The sequence below is a fragment of the Passer montanus genome, unplaced genomic scaffold (assembly GCF_014805655.1).
Source record: "Passer montanus isolate IOZ18808 unplaced genomic scaffold, ASM1480565v1 scaffold2, whole genome shotgun sequence".
NCBI classification, from domain to species: domain Eukaryota; kingdom Metazoa; phylum Chordata; class Aves; order Passeriformes; family Passeridae; genus Passer; species Passer montanus.
This window is the reverse complement of record NW_024366591.1, coordinates 12,062,718-12,089,072: the sequence shown is the minus strand read 5'-3', so window position 1 is coordinate 12,089,072 and position 26,355 is coordinate 12,062,718. Positions and strand designations below refer to the sequence as shown.

At 39.5% G+C, this 26,355-nt stretch overlaps 1 protein-coding gene across 1 annotated transcript; it reads left to right on the top strand.

The window, feature by feature from the left end:
• The first annotated feature begins 6,682 nt into the window (after window positions 1-6,682).
• Window positions 6,683-8,775, top strand: MAP1LC3C (microtubule associated protein 1 light chain 3 gamma). Its single transcript, XM_039707450.1, has 4 exons — window positions 6,683-6,929; window positions 7,015-7,070; window positions 7,190-7,296; window positions 8,255-8,775. The coding sequence occupies exons 1-4, from the start codon at window positions 6,872-6,874 to the stop codon at window positions 8,463-8,465; spliced, it is 432 nt and encodes a 143-aa protein (XP_039563384.1). The 5' UTR covers window positions 6,683-6,871; the 3' UTR covers window positions 8,466-8,775.
• The last annotated feature ends 17,580 nt before the right edge of the window (window positions 8,776-26,355 follow it).

Below are 26,355 nucleotides of genomic sequence, written 5' to 3'. Positions count from 1 at the left end.
TTGATTTTCCACAGTAAAAAGTGATGGAAACGAATGCCTCAGCTGTTGCAGAGCTAACTTGGGGTCCCAGTAAGCTCTTAGTGACACATGGAAATACACTTCAGTATTTATATTTCAAGATAAAATTCAACATAATTTAGTGTAGCAAGACACTGATAGATGTAAGAAAGTCAGTATATGAAGAACTAATGGAAAAAGGAAAAGCTGTTTGAAGGAGAGAATACTATAAACTCAGAAAAGCACGTGATTAAATATTTAAGGATGTATTGAAACAGAATAACAGGGTCAACTCTTGATTTGCTGTCTAAAAGCTTAATGTGTCCTTCTACAGTCTGATCACAGCCTTTTTGGAGTTGCTTGGTTTGAATGAAAACCCCCAGCCTGCAAACAGAGACAGTTTCAGACATGAACACATCTTATACTGCCGAGCCCAAGAGGCTTAGGTAGCAGCATAAAATATCCATCATGCTGGTGCAAACAGTCAAGTGTGCATGTGAGGGGAGAGGATTTCCATTTGTCAGGCGGGTCCATGGACCTAACACTTGTTCACAACAACTTGTGGGCAACTCCAGTGGCTCCCTCTGGACCATTATTTTCTAAGTGTGCTTCAACCTTGTGTTTGAGAGGTCCTCTTTAAAACTAGAGGAAAATTTACACTTGGTGCTTGTCTTCTATTAAAAAGGATGATACTGGGGCACAGTAGAAACTAAAGTGACATTATCCTGTGTATTTGCTCCAAAGGTCTTCATCACAGACAATCTGATATGAGATATTGACAAAATGAAGGATCCATATCAGAAACGTAGCACTGAGTGACCCAGATACCAATACTCTGAGTCATTTGATCCTTCTGTATGGGCTCCCTGAGGTTACCAACAGAGGCCATTCAATATTCCACAATTGCCAACTACCACATCTACCCTGTTTATCTATGTCTTTTTATAGGATGAGACTTTCATCTGATCTCAGATCTGCTTTACCTAATCTTTAATTTAAAACATGGGAAAAAAATCTTCTTCAGCAGTATTTCCCACACAGGATTCTTATTGTTCTGAGAGTCTCCCTTCCAAACATTGAGGTGTCAGGGCAAAGGCTATTCTCTGGTGCTGACAGCCACGGTATGGCCAGAGTCACCAACAGTAACAATTGCAGATCTATTCCTGACCTCAGCTCTTGTCGACTGCCCTGTGAAACTGGCATTGCATTGCTTCTCAAGATACTGTTCGAAAGAGGATAGGGAACCTGAAAGCATACAGGTAGTGAAAGTCACCTGCTTTCCAAACACAAGAGTTCCTCTCTCCCTCTCTCCATACACAGCACCTAAGAAAACAGGGCTCTGGACCTCATCATCCCCAGTTACACTCCTGAAGCAGACAATTTTGAGGATCTGCTAATGTACACGTTTGGGCTGCGATTTGCAGTAATCCCATATCAATCCATAGCACTTGTCAGCATTTTTATATCCAATAAATTGCTCGCATTTCTCCAGAGCCTCGTTCATAGAGCATGAGTATAAGCTGAGCTCTGCAATGCATTTGTTATGCAGCCAAGTATGTGATATGGCTCAGGGACTTGGCCAGCCTCCCAGGACTTGTTTAAGATCACAGAAGTAGAGTAGGTGGCTCAATAGAGCCACCAATCATAGTTATCTGGGGGTCCCTCTTCAAAAATAGCTGAGCAACATCCCTTTCTTTTGCACACATGAATCTTGGCATTTTTCCTAACAACTTAAAAAATTTCCTAAAAACAGATTTCTGAAACCAAGTAACAGTCTTGACACTGTAGAGAAGGAATCTAAACTTTGCTTTATACTTAGACTTTTTTTTCTATAGTGTTTGGGTTTGGACCTGTCTAAGCCTTAGACATTCCTGCTGAAATAATTTAAAAGGGACTTCAAGTCCTGAGAGCCACAGTTTCTGAGTACCTAAATGGGGGTACCATAAGAGTCCAGCTTTTCATCAAGGACAGAAAAATTTCCCAGTAGGGATCAGGCCTCTTACACATCCAACTGAGAAAAGAGGTATCCAAGGAGTCCCAGTCACTCCTGGACACTCTGGCACTGCTCTCCTGATGAGGCTTTCAACAATGACAGAGAGCTTGACTCTCCTGACCCTTTTGTCAGAAGGATCAAACAACAAAGCTGCCAGCTTCACAGTGACATGTTGAAGCTATTTTTAAAACCCTCTACTGCCTGTCAGTTATAACACCCTTTTTGGAAGCTAAAATAGAAACCAGTTTCCAGTATGTACAAACCAAAACCCAAAGTATACTTTTGGCATTGTCTGACACATTCTTGTGAGCCTCAACAGGGAGGCCAGAAAAAGTCTGGACATAAAGCCAAAGACATCCTATCTGAAAAGAACTGAACTACACTGGACAAAATACTTTAAAGCCCTATGTGGAAGAAAAACCACTTCAAAAATATTATGATCATATTTGGACAAAGAGTAAGTTTTATATCTGTATTTGCAGAGTAAGTGATGCTGTTACTTCTCACCAAGGTGCCAGCACCATGATCTGTACTCATAGTAGGAACATTACTAAAACCAGCAAACCAGAGTGCAATTGTTCTACCAAGTCAAAAAGCAGACACAACAAGATAAGAAAGAAATTGTGTCCCATAATTCCTTTCCATAAGAAGAACACTGCTTTAGTTTCTCAAGGAGATGATCAAGGAAATTGCCTAGTAACAACATTAATTCTGTTTTTTTCTGTAGACAGAAAACATAATACATTGCATCTTATAAATGATAACAAGACAGCAGATGATAGGAAAGGAAGATCCAATAATGTTTTTCCCTTTTTAACATTTGCCTAGACCTTGAGTTCAGCAGCTGTAGGGCAAAAAGCCAGTGAATCACTGGTACAGCAGGAAACAGAAAGTCAAAGATGTACTTGCAGGGACCTTGACCAACAGGCTGCCAGCTCACAGCAGCTTTTCTCAAAAAGAGTCACTGATTTATTTTTGGCTTTATGTCTAGTCAGAATCACCAATTTGAGCAACCTTTGCTGAAAAATACTGAGACTTTAGGTCTCAAATTCTTGCAAAATTTAAAATGCTAAACCAGGAGCACTTACATGTGAAAGAACTTAAACACTACTGAGGATACACCACTAGAGCTCAGCTCTTTCAATATGGTTGAAAATTTAACTAATTAATATTGAGAGCGATTTAAAAAATCTTGAAATGAAAGATAAGAGTACTTGAGAAAAGTACAACTGGTACACTTGAATTCAAATACTAGCTTAAAGAAACTATTCCATCACAATGAGCTGAACACCAGGCATACAGGTAAAGAAAAGAGAATTATTGAGTCTAACTGAAGCTTATTTTGCAAAAGAGGCATTTTAAGATCAAAAATCTCAAGCTCTGGTACAAAACAGTCATGTAATCTCTGGTTTAAAAGTAACATAAATAATTTCTAATCCTTGTGGCTACACCAAAAAATCATCAGTTATGATCTAGGTTCAATATAAAGGTTAAAAAATCAAGAGACAAAGAAAAAAAGCCAAAAGTACTTATAAACCCTAGCCAATCAACTGAGAAATACCACTGCTGACCTCTGAATTTACCTCAGCATTTTGAGACAAGTTTATAATCTGAGTCTTATTAGTGGAAATCAGAGATGCAGTACTAAGCATCCCCTTAAACATAATAATACTCCAGCTATCTTTTTTTGGTATAAAGACTTATGAATTCAGAAATTCAGTTACTGGCATACAATTACTTCAGGCTTATCCACATAAGGGGGCTTGCTTCTGTGTCACAGGAGATATATTCAGATTCAGAGCTGCAGAAGAGAAGAAGGAAGTGAAGGATTCCCCATCTGTAACTACCTGTGCTCAGGAAGCATGAAAATATTTAGGACAGCTCTTTTAAAATCCATTAAACCGGTTGGCTGAGCCTGTCTGCTTGAGGGCTCTTCAAAACCTCCTAACTATTTTCACTTACAGCCTCATGGTTCACTTACAACCCTCACGGAAACATGTATTTAAGATAAGTATGTGTAATACTGTAGAACTCCACAGGCTTTCACAGTGGGACAAATAAGCCCTCATTTTGCCAGGTCACATTTTTCCCCTAAGAACATCATGCAGCAGTTTCTCTTCCCGTTCAGTTAGGTTGCTTAAATAAATAAATCTCAGTCCCTCTAGCACTGTCTCATCCACATTTAAATTGTTAGCCTACAGGCAACTTGACCCTTACCTCCACAGTAGCTCACAGATCCAGCTGAAAGCAGTGCAAGTCTCACAGCACTTGCAAAAAGTAGATGCCTGCTTTTGGCTATGCTGTTGAGTCCCTGGGACACATTGGAGTGTTTGAGAGCACTTGCAGAGCAGATCACTTCGATATGGAGACAGTGGATACATGAGAATTCAGCTACACAGCTGTAGACCTTGGGTTCAGGAAGAGGCTGTGAATGTGTCAATGAAACGGGACTAGATAAGATACGGAAGTCTGAGTTTGCCCTTTAATGTTTGAGGACTGACAGGATGCCTGTAAGTGTTGGCTTTGGACATTCAAGCAGGTAGATATAGAATAATAATTCCCTTTTGTCCTTCCATTTCTGTATCAATAGGATCCTCGGAGTATTCAATTCTCTACACAAAATTACTCTATCAGTTCATTAATTATGTGCATGCAAGAAGTTCCAAGGGAAAGGCTGTAAGAAGGAATAGAGATTCCAGATTTAGGTCTGAAACTGGATGGTTCACTGCAGAAGCAAATGTAGGTGCTATGCAGACACATTAGACATCCCATTCTCTCTACCCCCAGTAAATGTGACACATTTACATTATTAGGTAGCACATGCTAACTAAAGCCTGGGGTTTTGCTCACTTTTAGCTCTCACAGACATTACACCCTTAACTGATCACCAGGCTTGCTGACAATTCATCTTCTTTGGCTCACCTTCTTATCAGGTATTCACTTTCCTCTCCAGATGCTGCCACAGGAGTTTATGAACATGAAAAGAAACCACCTCTCCCTGACAGCAAGTTGCTGATACCTGAGTGGAGCCACACTTTTGTACTTCATCTGCAGTGAGAGGTGTCCCAGGAAGCAGAGCACTGGTGTAGCAGGTTCCCTCTTCTCTATGCAAAGTGGATCACAGATCTTTCTTCTGAATCTACTGGGAAGAAACCAGGGTTTGGAAGGGTGTGGAAGAACTGATAAACTCCTGAACAGCTTTGGAAAGCCCCATGCTTGACCACAGTTCCAAGAAACACTCAGTGGTCTCCACACATCCTCCTGTCTCATGCAGGCTTTGTTCCTGCACTGCCCATGCTGTTTCTTTGCCCTTCAAATTATTCCTCTTTTCCTTCATTTTCTCAAATACAACTCACCATCCTGAGTAATGGCACTATGTCAACTCTGTGGCACATGTACTCCTTCATTCAGGCTTCCTCAGTCTGTCACCTCTCCTCCACTCAAAAGACTTTAAGCTAGACCCAGCTACTCAAGCCAAACCCTGGGTTTACCTGCCCTCATGCAAAAATGAAATCATTCCAGCACAGGCTCAAGGCCCTTCTCAAAGTTCAGAGCTCTTGCTTATGAGTCCCTCAAACCCAAGTGTCTACTCTGCAAAATAAAATTTGTGCTGCCACGTGGGGGAGCTTGTGCTGTGGCTAATGCTCATCCAGATCAAGAAAGGGACAGCTCAGCAGCATTAAGGACTGCAGCCACTGGAAGCTGTGTTCTGGAGAGGCTGGTTGAAAAACCTGACACATGCATAAATAGTGCACACACACTTTAATAAAGATGTTCCTTTTCAAAATGATCCTGGGTGACAGCCATTGACTCTGCCATAGCTTATAAACCGTAACTCGTAAAAATTTGCAAGTTCCAGTTGCCCTTAGCCTGGTAAAATAATAGAATATAAATTGGAAAAGACATGTAAGATCCTCAAGTCCATCCATTAACTAGCTGTGTTAAATCCAGCCCTAACCATCTCCCTAAGTGCCACATCAACTAGATGATGATCAGAATGACAGATCAAGTAAAATAAAAATTTATGTATTTTAAAGGGATAAGTAAAGCAAACAAGTAATGAGTATCAGTTCCAGACCCCACTGAGATGATTTATAAACACAACCACCAGACTGGAGTCAACTTTACCCCTTGCTGAGCCATGTTCTTCTGCAAAGCCATCTTGACAGCTGAAGTAAATGCAGGTGAACCAGCAATCCAAAAGGCAAGGAACCTGTCCAATCATATTTACCAAATAGATGGACTTGAAATCTGCTTGAAACCCCTTAAAATCACAACTGTGCCTCAGAGACAAAACCAGAGCTAAAACTCAGCTCTCAAGTCATTCAGAAAATAAGCAGTCTGGTAGCCTGAGGAGATGAAAAATGGCAGGGGTGGGTGGTTGGTTTTTTGAGTGGGGGGTGAGTTTTTTTTGTTTGGTTTTTGGAGTTTTTTGTGTACGTTTTTTGTGTAGGTTGTCTCGTTCTCTTTTAAAACCAAAGCAATCGTTCCAAAGTGGTTTGTCGCTATGAACACGGCTGGACTTGCGCAAAGGGAAGACAGCTGGGGGCAGCCCAGCCTTGAGCTGCGCCCCTGAACCACCGGGCGGGGTGGTCAAAGACCTCTCAGGAAGCACGGCACTGTCCGGCAGGAGGAACACCGGGCAGCGCGGCAACCCACAGGGCGGCAGGAAGCGGGGGACAGCCCGAGAGGCGGGCTCGGCACGGAGCCGTGGGACAGCCGGGAGAGGCGGGCTCGGCACGGAGCGGCGGGACAGCCGGGAGAAGCGCCGGGAGAGGCGGGCTCGGCAGCTGCGCGTCTCCCGTTGGCTGCGGCCGGGCGGTCCCGGGCGGTCCCGGTCCCGGTCCGGGCGAGGCGCGGCGGCGGCCCCGAGGCGGGAGGATGCGGGCGGCGCCCGGGGCGCAGCCGGACCGGCCCTTCAAGCTGAGGAAGAGTCTCGGTAGGGGCGCCGGGCGCGGAGGGCTGCGCGGGTCGGAGGGGCTGCGCGCAGCCGTAACGCTTCTCTTCTCTCCTCTGCCCCGCAGCCACCCGGCGGGAAGAAGTAGCAGGGATCCGAGCCAAGTTCCCGACAAAAATCCCGGTAAATCTCTGGTTTGTTATCGGAGGTTGTTGCTGCTGTTTAAGGAAAGAAGCCTGTGAGGGGAGGGAAGGGGACCTGTGTATTTTAGGTATTGCTAAGTGTGACTCTAATTAAAACAGGTAATTGTTGAGAGATACCATAAAGAGAAATACCTTCCTCTCTTGGACAAAACCAAGTTTCTGGTTCCCGAGGAGCTGACCATGGCACAGTTCATAACCATCATCAGGTGGGTAGTGGATACTTGTGGGTCGGAGCTGCACCTGGGCTTGGCTGTTGTTCTGCTGGGGATGTCTTGCGTCCTTTGGTGGGTAGGAGGATAAAGGTGTTAGTAATGTAATGGACTCCCTCTCTTGTGAGTGTTCGAAGACAATCAACAGATGTTTTCACAGGTGCACTTGAGGGGAAAAATGTGGTCTTTTTTGGGTTCATATTCCTCTCCCTTCTCCCTAACTGTAGTGAAAAAAGACTGTATAAGACTTGTTCTGCTCTCTTCCTGCCTTATGGAATGGGTACTGGGGCTCTGTGATCTCATTCTGCTTATGACTGTCATTGCCTTGCTTTCTTACTGCACCTAGCTGAATTTGCTCAATTTGCTTAAATGACAGTGAAATGAAATGTGTTGCTAAATTGTTCTTTATGAAACATTACAGCAAAAAAGTCACACAAAATATTCAGTGGAATTTTCTGATAAAATGTGAAAGCTCTGTTTTTGAGCACATTTTTAAAGTATAAAAAAAGATCTTTCTAGATTGTAACTTCTGTAAAAGATGCTTTTGGCTCTTGGACAACTTAGATTGTAATCATTGCATGTAATGTCTCTGAAAAGGACTTGTTTTTTGAAAGTACACTTTATAGCAAGCGTAACAGACTGGAGCTGGAATCCTTAACAAAATCTGCACTACAGAAGCTTTTGGTTTCTATTCACACTTTTCCCTGGGAACTCCAGGCCCATGCTCAGTAGCACCCTTGGTGTAACCGTGTAAGCCTTTTGTTAGAGCACAGGCCTTTGAGCTTCCATTTAACTTCTGCTGATGGAGACATTAAACCACATAATAACTTTATACAGCATTTCTCATACCTACTTCATGCAACTGCTCTGTTTAATGTATGTCATAGACTGAAGCTGGAAACATATTCATCTTGCTAATGTTTAATCCTCTTTTTCTCCTCTCTTTTTCAATTAGAAGCAGGATGGCTCTGACAGCTACACAAGCTTTCTACCTGTTGGTGAACAACAAAAGCCTAGCCAGTATGTCCTTGACAATGGCAGAAGTGTACAGGGACTACAAAGATGAAGATGGCTTTGTGTATATGACCTATGCTTCCCAAGAGATGTTTGGATGCTCATTACCCACTGCCCAAGGGAAAACTATGGACTGCTTTCAGAAAATCTAAGATTGGGTTCATATGCTGCAGCAAAGCAATTTGCCCTGAATCATACCTGTGACATGAACCTCGGAGATGCTCCTTCCAATTTGAGCTCTTGAGCTCTGTAGTGGGAGTTATGACCCAAAAGCTGGCAGGACCAGCTTAAGACAGAAATGGTGGTACACTTTCCCTAGGTAATAATTTGGATATATTTTTTTATATTTGAAGACACTATGGGTTAGGTTTTTTGTCTTTTGAACTGCACCTCCACTGCTTTGCAATATCAGTCTTTGTTGTGAAACTGATTTTTAAGGTTTCCTGAAAGCCTAAGAGAAAAATAAAGAACCTTTTAAGTATTGAGTTGAATGTTACTTTTAATCTGGGGAAAGATTGTAAAACTTTGTCTAGGAGAAGATCCTATCATAATTCTGGGAATTTGAGCTCAATGCCTTTTAAATGAAACACTGCTTACATAGCTACTCTGAATTTTTGAATGAAATACCAAAGTTTAAGTTGCGTTACCCATGAGCAAATCCATAGCTATGAAAGTTTCATTAAGGTAGATACTGCTTACATAGCTACTCTGAATTTTTGAATGAAATACCAAAGTTTGTGTTACCCATGAGCAAAACCATAGCTTAATGAAAGTTTCATTAAGGTAGATAATCTGGGCTGTGAGATTAAATAGGAGTGCCTGAGCAGTGTTAAGTTTAACACCTGAATAAACTCAGCTGTTACAGAAAACACTGTGATAAAGATAACTATTTGTTTAAATAAGCAACCTGATTGCTAGTCAGCATAACTGCAATGCAGATAGCAGGACTTGAAGGGTAATCAAGTTTCAAGAGTTATTTTCTTGCTGCTGAATTTTGCTAGCATGGTTACTCTAGCTACTGTCACATCCATCCCCTACAGGCACCTGCTTGCCAGGTACCCTGAAGGACTTCAGTGAGCCTTCTCTCAACAACAGAGCCAAGTCATGTACCTTGTGATTAAGAGATATTCCAGTGTTTCTGTAAACCACTGAAAATATAAAAAATACCATGGAGTAAAATGTGGATTCATCTTAATATACAGGCTTGGTTCCTATAAGTATGTATTAAAGGAACACTTGACATGAGCCTTATTCTGAAATATAGCTCAAGCTGTCTTCCCTATATGTTAGGAATGCATTGGAAAGTTGGAAATGCTCTGATCATACATGATCAACTAAAACCACCAGGTAATTTAAAAATCTGGTCTCAAGTTTGCATTTATTAACCAACCTCTGGCAGCCTCAGTTTAGGATTGGTCAAATTGTTACAATATGATGCAATTCTTCTGTTCAGTACTAAACTGCAGAATTATTAATGTAGGAATAACTAGACTGCAAAGAAAGAAGTGTTGACAGTATTTATGTTATGCATAAGGAAGGAATGTGTGTGTAAGCTTTTTGCAGTGGTTCTCTTGCATTAATAATGTCTTGAACATGAAGTTCTGAGCAGACCTGGGTATGAGCCTCTAAAGCAGGGGTTTTAGAGGAGTACCTGCTGTCGTGGAGGTGATGTTTGCCAACTCATGTTTCATGAGCTGAGGAACAAAGAAATCATTGAACTGGCCTGTGGAAAGGATAAGGCTATGTTGGTATAGGTTATAAAAACATGTGGGCTTTGGGATCCCAGAATCAGTTGCTTGGATATATGCTTGTAATGGAAACAGTTTCCATTGCAGAAATTGAATAGTCATTTGTCACCAGCCCTTCAGGGAAGCAGAGACACCTGCTTGGCAGGAGCACCACACAGAAATGCTGAACAGCTGTGGGAACCTTGGGGTGGGAGGAGTAAGGGGAGACTTTCTGTGTTCAAGCTCTCTTGCCAGTCTAGAATTGGACTAATAGTTTGCTTCAATGGCTCCTCTGTCTTCTTGTCTTGTGGGACATTTGGTACACGAGGAGACAAGCACTACAGTTTCTTGGCTTAAACAGTTTTGTCTGACAGCCAGCTTTCTCTGGTTTGTAATGTAGTGGCTGAGGTGTAAGTGTTGACCCCTCCAGCATTTAATAACATTAGGCTATGGTGTCTACAGGCTGAGTCACAGATCCAGCCAAAAAAAGTTGCACAAGGAGAAGGTCAGTTGCAGGTAAAGAGCATCATTATAAACTTGTTTAAACTGGCCTGATGAGCTTAGAAAGAAGTCCTGTGAGCTGGGAAAGCATCATTGGGTAATAGTAATAGACTTGCTTTTCTATCAGTTGTTGAAGAAGTTAGGATATTAACTATCAAAGACAGTTTTCACAAAGGCTTAAAATAATAAACTAGGAGTTACATGCCCAAATAATTCTGTTGTCTTGCTTGTGGAATTGCCTTGGTATGATTAGAAGGTTTGAATTTAACCTATTCTCTATTGAAGTGCAAAGAACAAGGATTAGAAAAGAAGCAAACAGAAAAATGTTGCTCTGACTGACATGTGCAACTGAGATAGCTGCAGCTACTTCCAATGTAGCTGCTGTCTGAAGAGCTAATATTTACTCAAGCAAATACTTACTGATTAGAAACAGTTTTGTGGTTTTGTTTTTTTTTTCTTTTTTTCAATGAAGGACACAATGCTGTGTTAAGCAGACTTTATACTTCTTTCCAATGTGACACTAATGTAAAAAGAGACAGCAGAGGTGCCATTTGTTTTTAAAAGTTTTATCTTCATGATATGGACTTCTGTTCCTTAATATCAAAGATATCCACCAGAGAACAGAAAACATTCTGAGGATACTTCTGTTTCTTCCTTAGCCTACCAGCTCAATTGTAGAAGGTGCTCAGTGCTCTGGCTCCAAATACAAACCAAATCAACCTGAAGGATATGGAATATTAGAGTGGTATGAGGGCCTTACTGGAAGAGCGATCCTTGAGGGCAGTAGGTCCTACAGCCACCTACAACCTGTGCACAATGCTTTATGGAGTGCAAATTGACATTTGCTGCAAGGCAAACATGATAACCTCAGCCTGGGCTTTAGCACACAAAAGCAACATCAAGAGCTTTCCAAATTGTTTGGATTTAAAAACGACTCAATGTTATATTTTGGTAGAATAAATAAATTAATGGGAATACTAATCTTGTTCAAGGCAATAATGCTTGTGAACTTAGATGGGCTTTTTATTGTTTTTCCATGCTAACTATTACCATATGGTGGTAGTTTCAGGATTAAAATATTTTTGCATTTTACACACACTAAGTGACAGATGGTATCCTCTGCTTCAAATAAGTTGCATTGTTTAAGTAAAATCCAGTAAATTAAGAAGGTAAAATGAGATAATAGGACAGAATATTTTACCCTCAGCATCAAATTGCCCTGCTATATTCTTCTTTCAAGACAGCCTGTAGAGAAAGCATAGGGAGAAAACAAAAAACCGAAGCAGGACAGAAACATTTTTTTTGAAAACTAGTGCTTTAACGTACGCACTATGAAGTGGAAGGGAGGACAGTGGAAGAGTTGCTATGGAAAAACTTCAAGGGATCCCCGAGGGTGATTGAGAAATGTGATTTCATATGTTACAGTGCCAATATACAGAACTTGTAATGCATACACACCTCCCTTAAGAACCACTGTTCCAGAAATATTTTGAGACAAATCTCCTGAATCTTAAAATAGCTCCTTCTTTTCATAGTTTTGAATCAACCTATAGGAGAGAGAGGAATTTTTAAAAAAAAGAACCAAAACCAGACATCTGCCTATAAATATGTGCTTAGTTTCTTTCGCTTTCCTAAGGTGCTTTGTTGTGTTAGCTCTACCCAGTTCTCTCCACTGATAATTTTGGATTGCTTCTTAGGAGTTTAAGTTAGCTACTACTTGTAACTGTACAGTCCACAACATGCAAGGGCATTTAGGATCTAAAATAAATAACAGTCTGGCCCTAGTTGAAAGAGGCATGAGTATGAGTTTAATGAAATTAGTAATGCCCTTAAAGCTTCTTTCCAGAAAGTCATATCGCTCCCTGCCTCCTGTATTTCATGTGGTGCCTCTCTTGTGACTATAATGTTCCTATGGCACACAACTGTAGCAGTGGAGTCTGGGTGGGTTTTGAAGAACACAAGGCAAGTCTCAATGCCAGACTTCAAAAAGCAGCTCCGTCCTTTCCCCTGCAGTGGCAGACCCTCAGGAGGGAGGGAGTGTGCCTGCCTGGGTACACTCAGGCAGGGACTGAGGGGCTGCTCGGGCCACTCAGCACTTACATCATGTCTGTCAGGGACTGTAAAGGGCATTTATGAGGCTGCCTATGATTTGTTGCAGGGTGGGCTTGGCTGCTGGTGTTTATTTTTGCAAACATTTCAAGACCCTGCCTTTACTTTCTTTCTGTATATAACAGCATGGTCTGGATCTTAATCAGACGTTCAGCTCAAGCCTGTTTTATGTCAGAAATGCTATTGATTGCGTGGTCCTCGATGCTGTTGACGAAGACATGCCTAAGTAGGCCTAAAATTTATTTCTCATTTTCCAAAACAGAGCCAAGACGTTACAGGCTGACAAATGGATTTCCAGGGAAATCTTTAGGTCAGCTAACCAATGGGTGAGGAAAGGGGAAGGAGTGAGCCAGGGGGTTAAGCATGCATATCAGTGCTCCCACCCAAAGCAGCTGCAACCATGTACTCTTCACAAGCCTGCCTGTGACTGCCTGGAAAGCCTGAGCCTCAGTGTGATCTCACTAATGCAACTATTACACCCATTAGCTTACAAAGAGAACTTATGAGAAAGAAACACATGCTCACAGATGGAGAGTGGATATAGCCTTTTCCTGAACAAACCATGAACTCTGTCAATGGAAAGAAACACACAGAATTGTGCTGAAAGGCAGACATGGCAAATAAAAAAATTCTATTCTTGGTGCTGGCTCTACTTCACAAGGCAACTTGGCCCTTACTCTGAGAACCTAAAAATTTTATGTCAAGTGATGGATAGTAGTATGGTCTCTGTCTGACCTTTCTCCCCAGAAAATGCTGCATCTGTGCTTAAAAATTAAAAATCAGATAGACATGTGAGCTGCATATTTGAATGCTGACTGGCTGAGGAAGATTAACTCATTTTCCAGCAGCTTGATGCATTAGTCACCTACAAAATAAAAGAGCCATCAATAGAAAAAACAGCTGCTGTACTGCAGGTGAGGGCAGAATCACCAGCTTAATGCAGACACATCTGTGCTGTCTAGACTGTCAGGGTAACCCAACCATTGCAGGGGTAATGAAGATAATTTTGCTATTGGAAATTATATTGGCTCTGCTATAAACCTGTCAAAACTGTCAAGAGAGGCCTCAGGAGAAACTCTATTTTCCTAGGAGGCAGCTGGCTTTGGTTTAAACCTCAGTCCTTTCAGCCATCCTCCTTCACACTGCCTTTGTTCCCATTCGTTCTTTGGAAATGGACCAGGCCTTCTGTGCTAGCAGAACCTGGGTACAGGTTCCAAGACTGCTGAAAATTATAAATAATATGACCTTAGTTGCCATGTAACAAACTTGCACGATAATTCATAGCTGTTCTGCTATTGTAATTCAGTCTACATTGAACCCACAAAATTTGGCTGTGCCTCAGTCACTCAGATCTCTAAGCCTCTGTTAGGGTTGGAGCAGCAGTTTAAATGAGATGGCTGCAGCCATTACTGCTATTTGGGAAACCCCTCCCTTCCAGTGAATTTTATTGAGACAAAATTTCTTGAATCAGCTAAAGAGCAGCTGTGTGGGTTAGCCTTGCTCACCAATGGGAACCATTTTTGCCAGAGGTACAAGATAGGTTAATGTAGCAGCTTAATTTCACATCCCAGTTCATCCAGATGACTTTGGCAAAGCAGTGGGTTGCCATGTGGTGCAGGCTGGTGAGAAGTGACAATTTTCAGGAGGGGTCTGGTGCAGACGAGGGTTGTCACAAGAAACTGAGGGATGGAACTGCTGCCGGTACAGGTAGACTTTGAAGATTATATGGGTCTGCAGGCTAATCCATGTCAGGACTTCTTACATAAATATCCTTCCTTTGAGGAAGGTTTCCTTTGTTTCTGACATCCAAGGCAGCTGGTCCAGTAGGCAAGTGTTGAGCAAGATTATTGTCATGTGCTTCACAGAGAAGCCTCCCTACAACTCAATAGATAAAGAACTGGGGAGATCCTGCTATGATTCCTTTTTCTCCTTGAAGAGGCTGAGCCACAAACTCCACACTGCGCACCCCCAGTAGCTCCTGTCTCCCTGGACCCAGCACAGCAAATCAACTTCTGCTGCCAGAACCTAGGGCCTTTGCAGGTAAAGCCCAGAGTGACAGCAGAGGTGTGTGGCTAAGCTTGAACCCAGCTCCCAAAGTAAACCCCAGCCTACCTCTTCTTTCTGAAAATAAACTATGCAACTGCAGGATCTGCGAGAGGCTGCAGTTTTACTAGTGGAAAATTTAGGCAAAACCCTATAAAATAAATGAAGCAATTCCAGTAGAAGCTGGGACAGGCACTGAAATTAGTGTCTGGAGCCATAAAGGCTGCGGAGCTAAAGCTACCATGTTACAGTTCATGGGAGGAAGCACATATCCACAGCAAGTGGAGAGAAGAAGGAAAGGTCAAGCACTCTAGTAGACATGAAAGATTTTATGTTTAAGTTTCTGGAAAGTTTTTCTTCAAAATACAGTTTTGCCAAGTATCTTGTTTCCTGATTCAAACTAAACTATTTTTCCCCATCAAATTAATTTTACTTAAGCTGGTTTGTCCAAAAGGGAAAATCCAAATCTCAATTTATATTATACGGAGAAAAGATGAATTTAAAAATACCTTTTTGACTATTAATTACACCTGTGTAACTGCCATAAAAATTTGCAAAATGTGTGCCAAGAGACGCTCAGGTAACACTGAAAAGCCAAAAGAGGGGTTGTTACATTTTAGACGTCTCATTTTAAAATCAGGTGGAACTTTCTGCTAATTCTCAGCACAGAATTTTTTGTGCTTTGTGGGGTTTTTGGATGTTTTTGTTACATGTAAATGAGATCCACACACTTTTGGTTTGACTATGTTTTATGATCTTATTGAAGTAAGAAAACACTAAATCAAGGCTGCCTTCATTATGTTAGCAAACAGAAGAGCAAAAGTACAACATCACCTGTTTATCCACGGATAAACAGTAGGTTATTGCTGGCAAACTCTTTGGAGAATGTTACAGTCAAGTTGAATTTCAAAAAGACATTCATACTACAAACTGAATTCTTCAGGGCTGTGCCTGTATATCTTCTCACTTTGATGTAGGGCCCACTCTTCTGGAAATTTGTAAACAAACCCTCAGTTTTTGTGAGATTAATGCTATAGGGAGTCCAGGTTGCAGTGTGAGTATTTGAAATTTGAAAATAAAATCCTGGAGACTTTTTCTTTATACTTGTATTTTCTGACCCTGCGACTAGGCCCATGAATACTGTTTCTTATATTTCTGGGATTATCAAAGTCAATGCCACACTGAAGTCTGCTACACAACCTTAATCAATAACTGTGATTTTTTTGAGCAATGGTATACTATACAAACAATTAAAAAATAGGTGCTTTAAAGTTATTCTTGGTCTGCTTCTGGGTTACTAGAGGAAATGAATCAGAGATTAACAAAACCACGGCATCTAGAGCAGGCCAAAATTCAAGGCTCAGACTGATTTCACTGCTCAAAACACAAGTGTCTTTCCCATTTTGTCCCAGTCTTGGTTTTACTAAATTTAAATAAAGAGTAGTTGAACAGTGATTTGAAAACTGTAGAAGTGAGGTCAAAACAAATCCTGGTGCTTTTTGTATTTTGAAGCAAACACACTAAATTTAATCAGCTACTAAACCCAAACGCTTACATTTACCAGTGTTTGTGATATAAAGACAGTGCTTAGACTCACCTTTAATGACACTTTTACTTACACACATTTTCTTATTTCTGCCATATCCTCGGGAGTGCTCAGAACCAGTTTTGGCTCCAGCACAAATTGCTGAAGAGTTATTTATTTTACAAAGTATGAGCTCAACACTGTATAAAGATCTATTTCTATAAAATACTGAGAAGATATGCTTTCTTTATATCTGATTACTTTGCACAAGAAGTCATGATTGCACTGCAAGGGAACACAAAGGAAATCCATACATGCTGAAGGTCCTTTTCCTAACCAAAATTCTAATCATCTACTTGACGTAATAGAATTTTACAAAGGTTTAACCAATGTCAGCTCCTGCCTTTTTCTTCTTAATGCTGTTTGCTTCACATCTGCATTTAATCTCTGGTTAAACAAATCAGAATTTATGGAGTTTACCCCACAAATTGAGAAGTTTCGTCTCTTGTCTCCTTGTCCACATACCAAGTACTTCCTAATAGAGCTGGTGCTTATCTAACACCCTTACTCATTATGCCTTCTAAACAAATAAAGATATGAATCCAAAGGCAAAAAAAAATATATATCCACAGAATAGCTAGTCCCGAGTATGTTGTGGGTTTTGCAATAAGAAACACAAAAATGTTGGCAAAGATCTTACAGGAAGAATGAAGAGATGAAGAGGGCTGTCATCACTGCCTGGGCACTATTCAAGATGGATAAATGTAAAACCCTACATTAGAACAAGAACAATCAGCTGCATAAATATAGGGTGGAAAACAAGTGGCTGGTGACATTTCTTCTTAAAAGAGTCCATGGGATGTACTGAATCACAACCCAAGCAGAAGTCAACACTATCATGCTGTCGTGAGAAAAGCAAGCACAATACTGAGATTTCTAACCTGCAAGATGGTGAAATACACCTGTTCTGTGCTGTACTCAACAACAGCCAAGTGGCTGGTGACATTTCTTCTTAAAAGAGTCCATGGGATGTACTGAATCACAGCCTAAGCACAAGTCAACACTTTGATGCTGTTGTGAGAAAAGCAAACACCATACTGAGATTTCTAACCAAGAGTAGAGCCTGCAAGATGGGTGAAACATGCCTGTTCTGTGCTCAACAACAGAAGAGCTTCACCTGAAATACTGTGTACAGTGTACTGCACACCAAGAAGAATATGAACCACTTGAGAAGTCAAAGACTATTGATGATGAGGAGAAATTTAGTATGACAAAAGTTGCACAAACTGAGGTGGTTTAGCCTTAAGAAGAAAATGCTCAGAAATGGACATAACATTCTTCACAAATGAAAGGCTCTTTGAAAAGGAAGGGGAAGAATGTCAATGCCCATGTGCCATGGATTACTTATGTATTAGAAAGGAGCTTTTTAAACCCTGCCCACCTTCCCATATTGTTCATTTGAAACATGGAAGCTCTCTGTCTGGATTCTGGAAGTGGTCAAAAAGAAACACAATGGCAAAATTGCAGTTAGAGTAACAATGATTAAGAAGTATCTCACTGTAAATATTTTACAGGGCAATGGACAGTGATAAAAGTGAAGGTCAGCTCACTGTTAGTGGGTGTTGTGAATGTGAGCACATACAGTTATAACAGAACAGTTATGTATAAAATCCAACTACAGCTGTAGCTACAGGAGATGCTGCTGAGCCTTATCTTGTAGAAGAATATGAGAATGATCATACAGTAGCCACTGTGTGTTGCCAGTCATCAAAAAAAGGCTAATACAATCCTTTTGATATGTGTACAAGAAGAATTTTAACTTTACTTCTGCACCTGGCAATGGAATGACTGCTGCTACACTCAGTCTAGTGAGTACAATTCAGGATTAATGTTGCAACATAGAGAAAGTTCAAAGAATTGTCAAGAGAAAGATTCAGGCATTGGGAAAAAAAACCACCTACTTTACCTGTGGATAAGAGATGGCTAAACTACTCTTTTTAAATAATTTTCTCTCCTTAACAGTTTAGACAGGAAGAATTTATAATGGGTTCTTCAGTCTAGCAGAAGAATGTTTGACCCGTGTCAGCACACTGATTTTTTTGTTTCCTTGATACTGGTTTTCAAACAGATAATGCTCTTTGGCCTGATTAAAAAGGCTGCTAGGTGCACACTAGGGGTAGGACATGGAACCAGCAGGGAAAAGGCAATGCATTACTGGAGAGAAGAAAAAACAAGGCTAGTCTTTTCTGGCAGCAGTGTAGACATCTGGGAGATTAAAGTAACCACATAACAACGGCCTAGGATATCTTCTTATGCATCAGAGGGAGTTTACAACAAGGCTAACCTAGCATTCTGGATTAATGAGGCCAGACATTTACAACCTGGTCAAGCTGAGGCAGAAGGTAATTTTCTAGAATTCTCCTCCACAGAAGGAGAATAGGAGTGCTAAATAACATTGATAGAATGCATTAGTTTGAGCATTTACCCTCCCTTGTTATCCAATATATATCATCTTTCCTAAATATTTTCTGAAATGTCCTGCTTTGTGACTTGTTCAAAGCAAAATTTCTTGCAAATTTCAAACACTTAACAATTGAAAACAGTAAGGTCTTGTTTGAAAAAATACAATCATAAAGAAAAGTAAGATACATTTCTGACTGAAAGTAAATCTGCCAGATGTTACCATTTTCCAGCATATGGAGTTCACCTTCAGTGGGCCACAGGTACAGATAGAAGTAAGACCCCACCAATTATCTTTTCTACCATGTTTTTCGGGTATTAGTTTGCCTCCCAAAAGCTGCACAGACACTTTGTGAGCCAGAATCTCTGGTCCAGTCAAGTCAGGTTCTAGGAAAGACTGATGGATAGAAGTAATGTAGGTTTGAATGACATTCAAAGTCCTCAAGTGCTACAACTCCCCAGGATACAGGCCAATACCTGAATTAAACAACAGACATCTATTGTAACTTGTGTGGTTTCCCACAGTCCTGAAGTCCAAATATTTAATCTGTCCTGGAAAAAACCTCCCCCTAAAAACCCATTATAAATAATGGATTCTCATGCAGCACAACTGGAACAGACTTCTCAGTGCACGACACCACATCTATTTTTGTAAAAGGACAAATGGAGCCAATTGAGTGATTTCACTGGCTAGTGATTTCTTTGAAATAATTTATCACATACATGAAAATACACTGCATTGCCTCACTTCAGAAGTCATCTTTATTTCATTTTCATTAAGTTTAGTATTTATCTTGATGATTAAACTTTGGAATGTGTGAATTCAGTGGCATCATAGAAATCACTGTATAGCATCTGTTTTTGTACCTACATGTAACCTACATTTGTACAGCTTGCAGCTGTCCAGGAAGGCAATAATAATTAATAGAAGTTAATGACACATGTGCAATATTTAAGGGTTGACCCACAGGTATTTAAGAGTTGTAGAAAACTCCTAGTTCAACTTCTGAATCGCCAACATTCATACAGACACAAGCATACTCACAAATCCACATCACACATAGGAGATTTAAGTTCTTCAAGCTTAAATTGTCATTTAAATAAGAAATCCACAAAACAAACTCAAGTATTAACACTGATTGCTAGAGCATGCCAGCATTTCACAACAGCTATAAATGTGTGAGATTCAACATTTTTGCACTCCTCCTCCTGCAGGCACAGCTGAGGAATGTTCAGACACTCTCACCCACAGCTATATTAGGCACATGTCTCAAGTGCAGAAGCAGCTTTACAAGTTCTACTCCAGACAACGGAGGCTTAGACGTATAACTCATTGGACTGATGCATTCTTGTGCTGTCTATTCATTTAGTATTGTACAGAACAAACCTGCATCTTTGCTCTCCAGCTGAAATGTAACTGATCTCAAAGAATATTGTTTTATTGCCCAGTTATATGCAAGCAGGGCCAGCTGGGAAAGGTAATGAGATGAATGTTTTCTCTTGGAATTAGAGGCGAGTTCTAATGGGCTGCACATTGCTCCTCTTCTTTTTACACATCCCTATTATTCAACTCTCCTCATTTAGCTTTTCTGGTGCAGAACCTAAAATAAATCAAGAGGCAGTGGTGTTCCTAGATCTCCTAAAAGCTGATTTAAAGTTGACAGTCAACCTTATGAATTGACATTTCAGGGCCTGTATGTTTATACTATTCCTTTCTGTCCATCTGTGACCCACTGCAGAAGATCACATTAGTAGTCTTATAACAGTTTCATTGCTGATGTACTTTTCAAGGTGCTTTCAGGAATGATGTCTTTTTTACTGTGCAGAACTGTGATTCCAAGTATCTATGTGCTATTTTTTACTCTCTCACTGGTTGAGAAAACAATGGCTAATCATCCAAGCCAGTCCAAACAGAGTTTCTATTTTTTAAAAAAATGAGGACAGTACTGTTGACCTTTTTTGCTTTGAGATCAGTTATTGAGACCTATAAAAGCTAAATGACTGCAACTCAGAATCTACTCTCACTACAGTTGTATGCGACAGCTGTGTTTATATATTCTATCAAGCAGGCAAGTACCAGAAAACTTGCATCCTTAAGGACTTAGGAAGGTGTGGCACAATATAACACATTAAGTTAAATACAACTGTGATGGTGTAACTTCCTCTACCTGCCACATCTGATGATTTCTAGTAGCCCTCTGGGACAGGGAGGCCAGGTTGATTCTGTTTTCTGACTAGATGCATTTGCAAATCACTGGTAAATGTTCTCTTCCAAGTTATCAGGTCAATAGAACCACAAATAAAATAAATGTGAGTGATATAAATACTCCTCCCCACCCAGGAAGTATAAAGTTCCATGTTTCAGTTCAGAAGGATATGAGCCTAAAAGATCCTTTAATTTTTTAATGATTTTTAAATGTGCATATCTAGATGTAATGTTATGGTTTACTTATACTTAGTGAATTTATTATTTAGATCCCTAGAAAGGTGTAGGAATGAAGCAAGAAGACAGGGCTGAAAACTCAGGCCAAAAACAGTCAGAATTAAAGAAGATTGATAAAAAAAGGGAAAACCAGATTCCTCATTAAGTACAGAAAGATTCAGAACAGCTGGTTTAGAAGTTTCTAAAGCCACTTTTCAGTTCTGGAAACATTATAGACTCAGAATAGAAATTACACAAAATTAACCACACCAACTGTGAGCAAAATTAATACCTCTGTTCAGTGGTCCATAAGAAGAATTCAATTAAAAATTGGGATGGAACCACTTCCACACCAGGTGATTTTCTTGCTGCTTTGAAAAAGGAAATAAAAACCCAAATGAAAATAGAGTCCTGCTACTTATAAACTTTGCACTAATTATGTTCAACTTGGTTGCATTCAGCAAGTAGTATCCTGTCATGCTAAGTGGGCAGACACTTGTTTAATGTAAAAATATTCCAGACATCCTAGAAAGTTTATTGTTAAGGCTTCTGAATTGGACCAGCTTATATGCAGAGTTTACTTGTGCTTTAAAGCTTTGCAGATACCAGTACTTAATTTTTAAACTGAAAATGAAATGTAGCCAGAAAACTTCATTAAGCATTTAACCAATTTATTTACGGAAAGTTACTGTAGCCACAAGATTGGGAGCTGAGCAATGAAAAGTGCACAGCAGGGGAGCTTCAATCTCTAGTTGATATTTTCTGTTTTGCAGAAACAGTGTTCATGGTTTATGGGCTGACATCCCACCTTTCCTTAGTTCTCCCTTCTCTAGACTAAACAATGCCAATTCCTTCCACCCTCCCTCACACTGCCTTCTAGACTGTTGCTCATTCTTTTCTCTTCTCTCTGGACTCTCTCCAGGCTGTCTACATTTTTCTTCAAGTATGGTGCCCAAAACAGTACTCCTTGCTACTGGAGAGTGTCAAGGAGAGTGGAAGAAGCACTTTACACACCCTGCATAAAACGTTTGTACTCCAGAACTGCTTTATTTGGCTTAAAATTGGTGATAGCTGGTGGGAGCTTTTTGAACAGTTCAGCTGAAGATGTATGTTCAGAGTCTTTCCTTGTGAAAGCTGGGTTCAGGTACAGAGTTGTGATCAGGGTCCTAAGTCCAGAAATTTGTAAATATGTCCTTTCCTTTATTACAAGGCATGCCAGCAAGTCAGGAGTAAGCTCTGATTTACTGTGCAAAATAAAGTGTTCCATACTTTTAGGCTGAAACACTGTTTCATGAAAGACAATTGAATACCTGTTAACTGGATTTCACAACTGGCTCTAAAACTTTACATGTAGCAATGTGTTATTTACTTTTTGGTTATGAAAACAGTCTTAGTTAATGCTCCATACCAGTGTAGTCTAAATATTAATTCTAATAATTGGCAACACCTCCCCTACTCTTACTTTGCTGTGTTGCCTTAAATTGTGCTGTATTTTTTGAAGAGGATTTGGAACAGATCTTAATGAGATTTTCTACCAGAATTTGAAGGATTTTGTTTTTCAAATACTCACCAGAGGTCAGTGGTCTATTATACTTGGTACTGGGCAAACATGAAAAATTCAGCAAGTTTGGCTGTTTTTCTAAACACCTGCGTTGATCCACAGAAGTCAGCGTGTCTCAGGTAAAGTAGAACTTTCTCAGGCATCTAGTCTCACAGTCTCTTAATGCTCAATTATAGCTGTATAACTTTGCATGGGAAAATAAAAGTGGGGCTGCACATCAAATATTGTGCTTTGCTGTAGAGGAGAAGAGGTAGAATAAGCATATTTTAAATTACTGTTCCACTTTCATGCCACCACTATGAAGCAAGGCTAAAACTTGAAAGAGGGAATAAAACCAGAAATTCTTAGCTATAAAGTTCAGTAGTCAGTGTTCCCTTGAAGACAAGTAATGATGTCAGTGAACTAGCTTCAAGGTTGAGTAAATAAGATTAGAATAATAATCTATAACCTGGGAAATTACAGAAATCTTCAGTGGACTGTTTTGAAGACAGACCAAACAATCAGTTTTGGGGAAATTGTTACCACAGACTACTGTAACTTTTCCAGAAAATTTACAAAACTCCTTCTTTCCACTTGCCACTGCCAGCTTAAAAAGCAGATAAGAAGGTACTTTGATGGTTTAATATATAAATAAATCAAAATGTGGGCTAGGGCAAAGAAAGGGAATCTTTCATGTTGTTTTTGCTAAGGAAATAGCATAATGGCAGCCAGAAAAAAAACCCAAAAAAATTCAAACTACACTAACTTATCTGTTATGCAAAGCTTGTATGTGTTTTAAAGAATTGTTTAAAAAAGAAACCTGAGGATACACAAAAGATGCATTAGTACAAATATGGTGATACTTACACGTAGTTTGCATTTATTCAGCTAAGCACTGCCAGTAGGTATGCTTTTTTCTTTCCTTCTTCAAAGCCAGCTGAAATTTGACTTAAAAATACTGACAAGAACATAGAAGCATAATGTTCTTGCATGCCTGAAGCTATTAAATGTTGTGCAAACAAAAGTGGGCAAAATCCATGTTAACATGAAGAAAACTGACAGTCTCTTGGTCTTTGTCAGACAAATTTGTGCAACTGATAACACTTCAGGATTCTGGCATTGGCAAAATGTGCATGCCAGACACAGGAAACCAAGAAAAACAAGACAAACCACAGAAGCCTCCAAAATTGTATCATTTTTATAGTTTAGTGAGAAGATGGATGTTCTTACTGTGACTGACCTCCAAGAAGCAGACTTTTAAGCCAATATAAATATTAGCTTATTGAAGCCTCTGAACATACACATAATATTGGACTCAGGACAATCCAGCTTAGTTTTGATCAGATTTTAGACCATTAACTGAACTCTACTTTGCTTAGCAATTTACCTTCTTAACAAAACAACCAAACAACAACAAAAACCCACCAAAAATACATTAACTGAACTCTACTTTGCTTAGCAATTTACCTTCTTAACAAAACACCACCAAAAATGTTCAATGGTTTCTTGCATTTAGCAACCATAATCTCAGAAGTAAGTGTTCGCTATATTTAAACTAGAAATTATTTATAAATCAATACTTATGTTATTTAGTTCTACCTAAAACTTAAAAAAAATGTTCATTGTAATTCAGGTGAACATTGAAGGTCATTGTGTTTGCTAATGAAAGTGGTTTTAATACACTAAAGATAGCATTAGCTAATTTAAAATCATCTTCACTGGAGAAAAAATGGTGAAGTATCTAAAACTGTATTTAGTTTAACAGAATTAGCTAATTGTTAAAAAAAGGATGCTAACAGCTGCTTATTGACCTCAACACATCCTTGTTCACAATGGTGAAGTATCTAAAACTGTATTTAGTTTAACAGAATTAGCTAATTGTTAAACAAAGGATGCTAACATCCTATGCTTAATGACCTCAACACATCCTTGTTCACGTGCATTCATAAAAATGACTTTACTGTATTGATCTGTGTGAGGAGGAATAAAATGATTTAAGCAGAATACTCAGTTGATTTGGACAAGTCACCTATAGTTTCAAAACCACGACTGGATTTGGATGATCACACTCTCACATTAATTCTCTGTGATACTGCATATTTATAGGTCATATGAGAATTCTGATGAAGGAATGGCCTGCCAGCACTTTCATAGTGAAGCTTGATTAGACCACCATTAGTAAATTTAGGTTTTCTAGGCAAGATTTACTCTTTTAATATGGTTTAGCAATGCCATCAATTTTGTAAAAATACTCAAATCTGCTGATAAAATTAGAAGTATTATAGATATTAAAAAGGTATATTTAGTATTTTATGAGAATATAAAGCAAGCAACACACAGTCATGCCTCTGTCTGCCAGTTGCTTTCAATTCCTCCTACTCACTTCTTGTTTTCCAACTACCCAGCTCTTAAATGCCTGCTTTTTTTAAAATCACCAAACTCTCTTTCCTCCATGTTTTTTTTCCTTTTTCTTTTCGTTGTGTTATATTTTATCCTCCCCAGGCCATCATAACCTGTAATAATTTCTCCTATTCTGATATGTAATAATTTTTACTATGGAATATTACCCTACCCTATTAAACTCAGGAATAAAGTCTTGCACCAATTCATTTGCATTAATGTTATTTTATGTTATTTATGTTATTCATAACCTTCCACAGAGCAAACACCAACACAATAACTCCACATTAGAAGTATAAAACTTAAATGCTATTATATGCTTACACATATTACGTATTTATATGTAAAGTAACAGATGCCTCTATTCCTGAGAAAAATCCTCTGTAATGTGAAGTCAGTACCCAAGACCTCAAAAACACAAATCAGAATTATAAAGAAGTGTTTTTAAGAAATCTGCTTTAAGAACATACAATGTAGCTTGCACATAATCCCTTAAAATCACCTGTCCTTAGGTGTTTTTAAGAAATCTGCTTTAAGAACATACAATGTAGAGCTTGCACACAATCCCTTAAAATCACCTGTCCTTAATACCACAAAAATGAGTAGTTTGTCTCTTATGATGATAAAACAGGAACAAGTGGCCCTTTGCTTGAAGGGGCAAGAAAAAGGCAAGGATGTACTGTACTAAAAACCTTGCAGACTCACACACCAATAAATAAGCAATGGATGAAAATAGATTACTTTTCTGTTTTCCCTTCAAAGACTCGTTCTGTCATTTTTATTATAGTTGTAGGAACACATAAAAATTCATCCTAGGCAACAGTTCCATGAATGGAAACACAAACATTTATCCCTGCCCTACAATTGTAACATTATACCTGAGATAGTTCTCACTGAAGATCAACATTAAAATACTTCTTTCCAGTGGTAAGGATTTTCTAGTGGTGCATGTATGAGAGAAAGCCCATCCTAGAGCATCATTGCTTCAATTCCTTGTATCCCATACCTTCAATACAAAAGTAGAAATAAGAGGGATGATCCCACACATTTGGGGATCAAATTTTTCTTTTAAGCAGCTTCTTTGTAATTTAATTCAGGTGGTCACTTCAGTTTCATAGATAGACATTCTCTTAGAGAGAAAAAAAAAAGTACATTGCAACCTAAAAACCTCAGCCTCTCATAGGTAATTTCAAACTTGAAACTCTTGCAAAAAGCTCAAAGGCTGAGGGAAAGCGTTAATCTCAGGAATGGAAAATATATATATATTTCACAGGTTAAGATATCTTTTTGTACTTTCATCTGCTGCAGAAATACT

Bases quoted from the DNA above. Each gene is read 5' to 3' on its own strand.
- MAP1LC3C (XM_039707450.1), top strand. From the start codon at position 6,872: ATGCGGGCGGCGCCCGGGGCGCAGCCGGACCGGCCCTTCAAGCTGAGG. The intron at 6,930-7,014 runs GTAGGGGCGCCG...TCTGCCCCGCAG, and splicing joins CAAGCTGAGGAAGAGTCTCG to CCACCCGGCGGGAAGAAGTA. The intron at 7,071-7,189 runs GTAAATCTCTGG...TAATTAAAACAG, and splicing joins AGTTCCCGACAAAAATCCCG to GTAATTGTTGAGAGATACCA.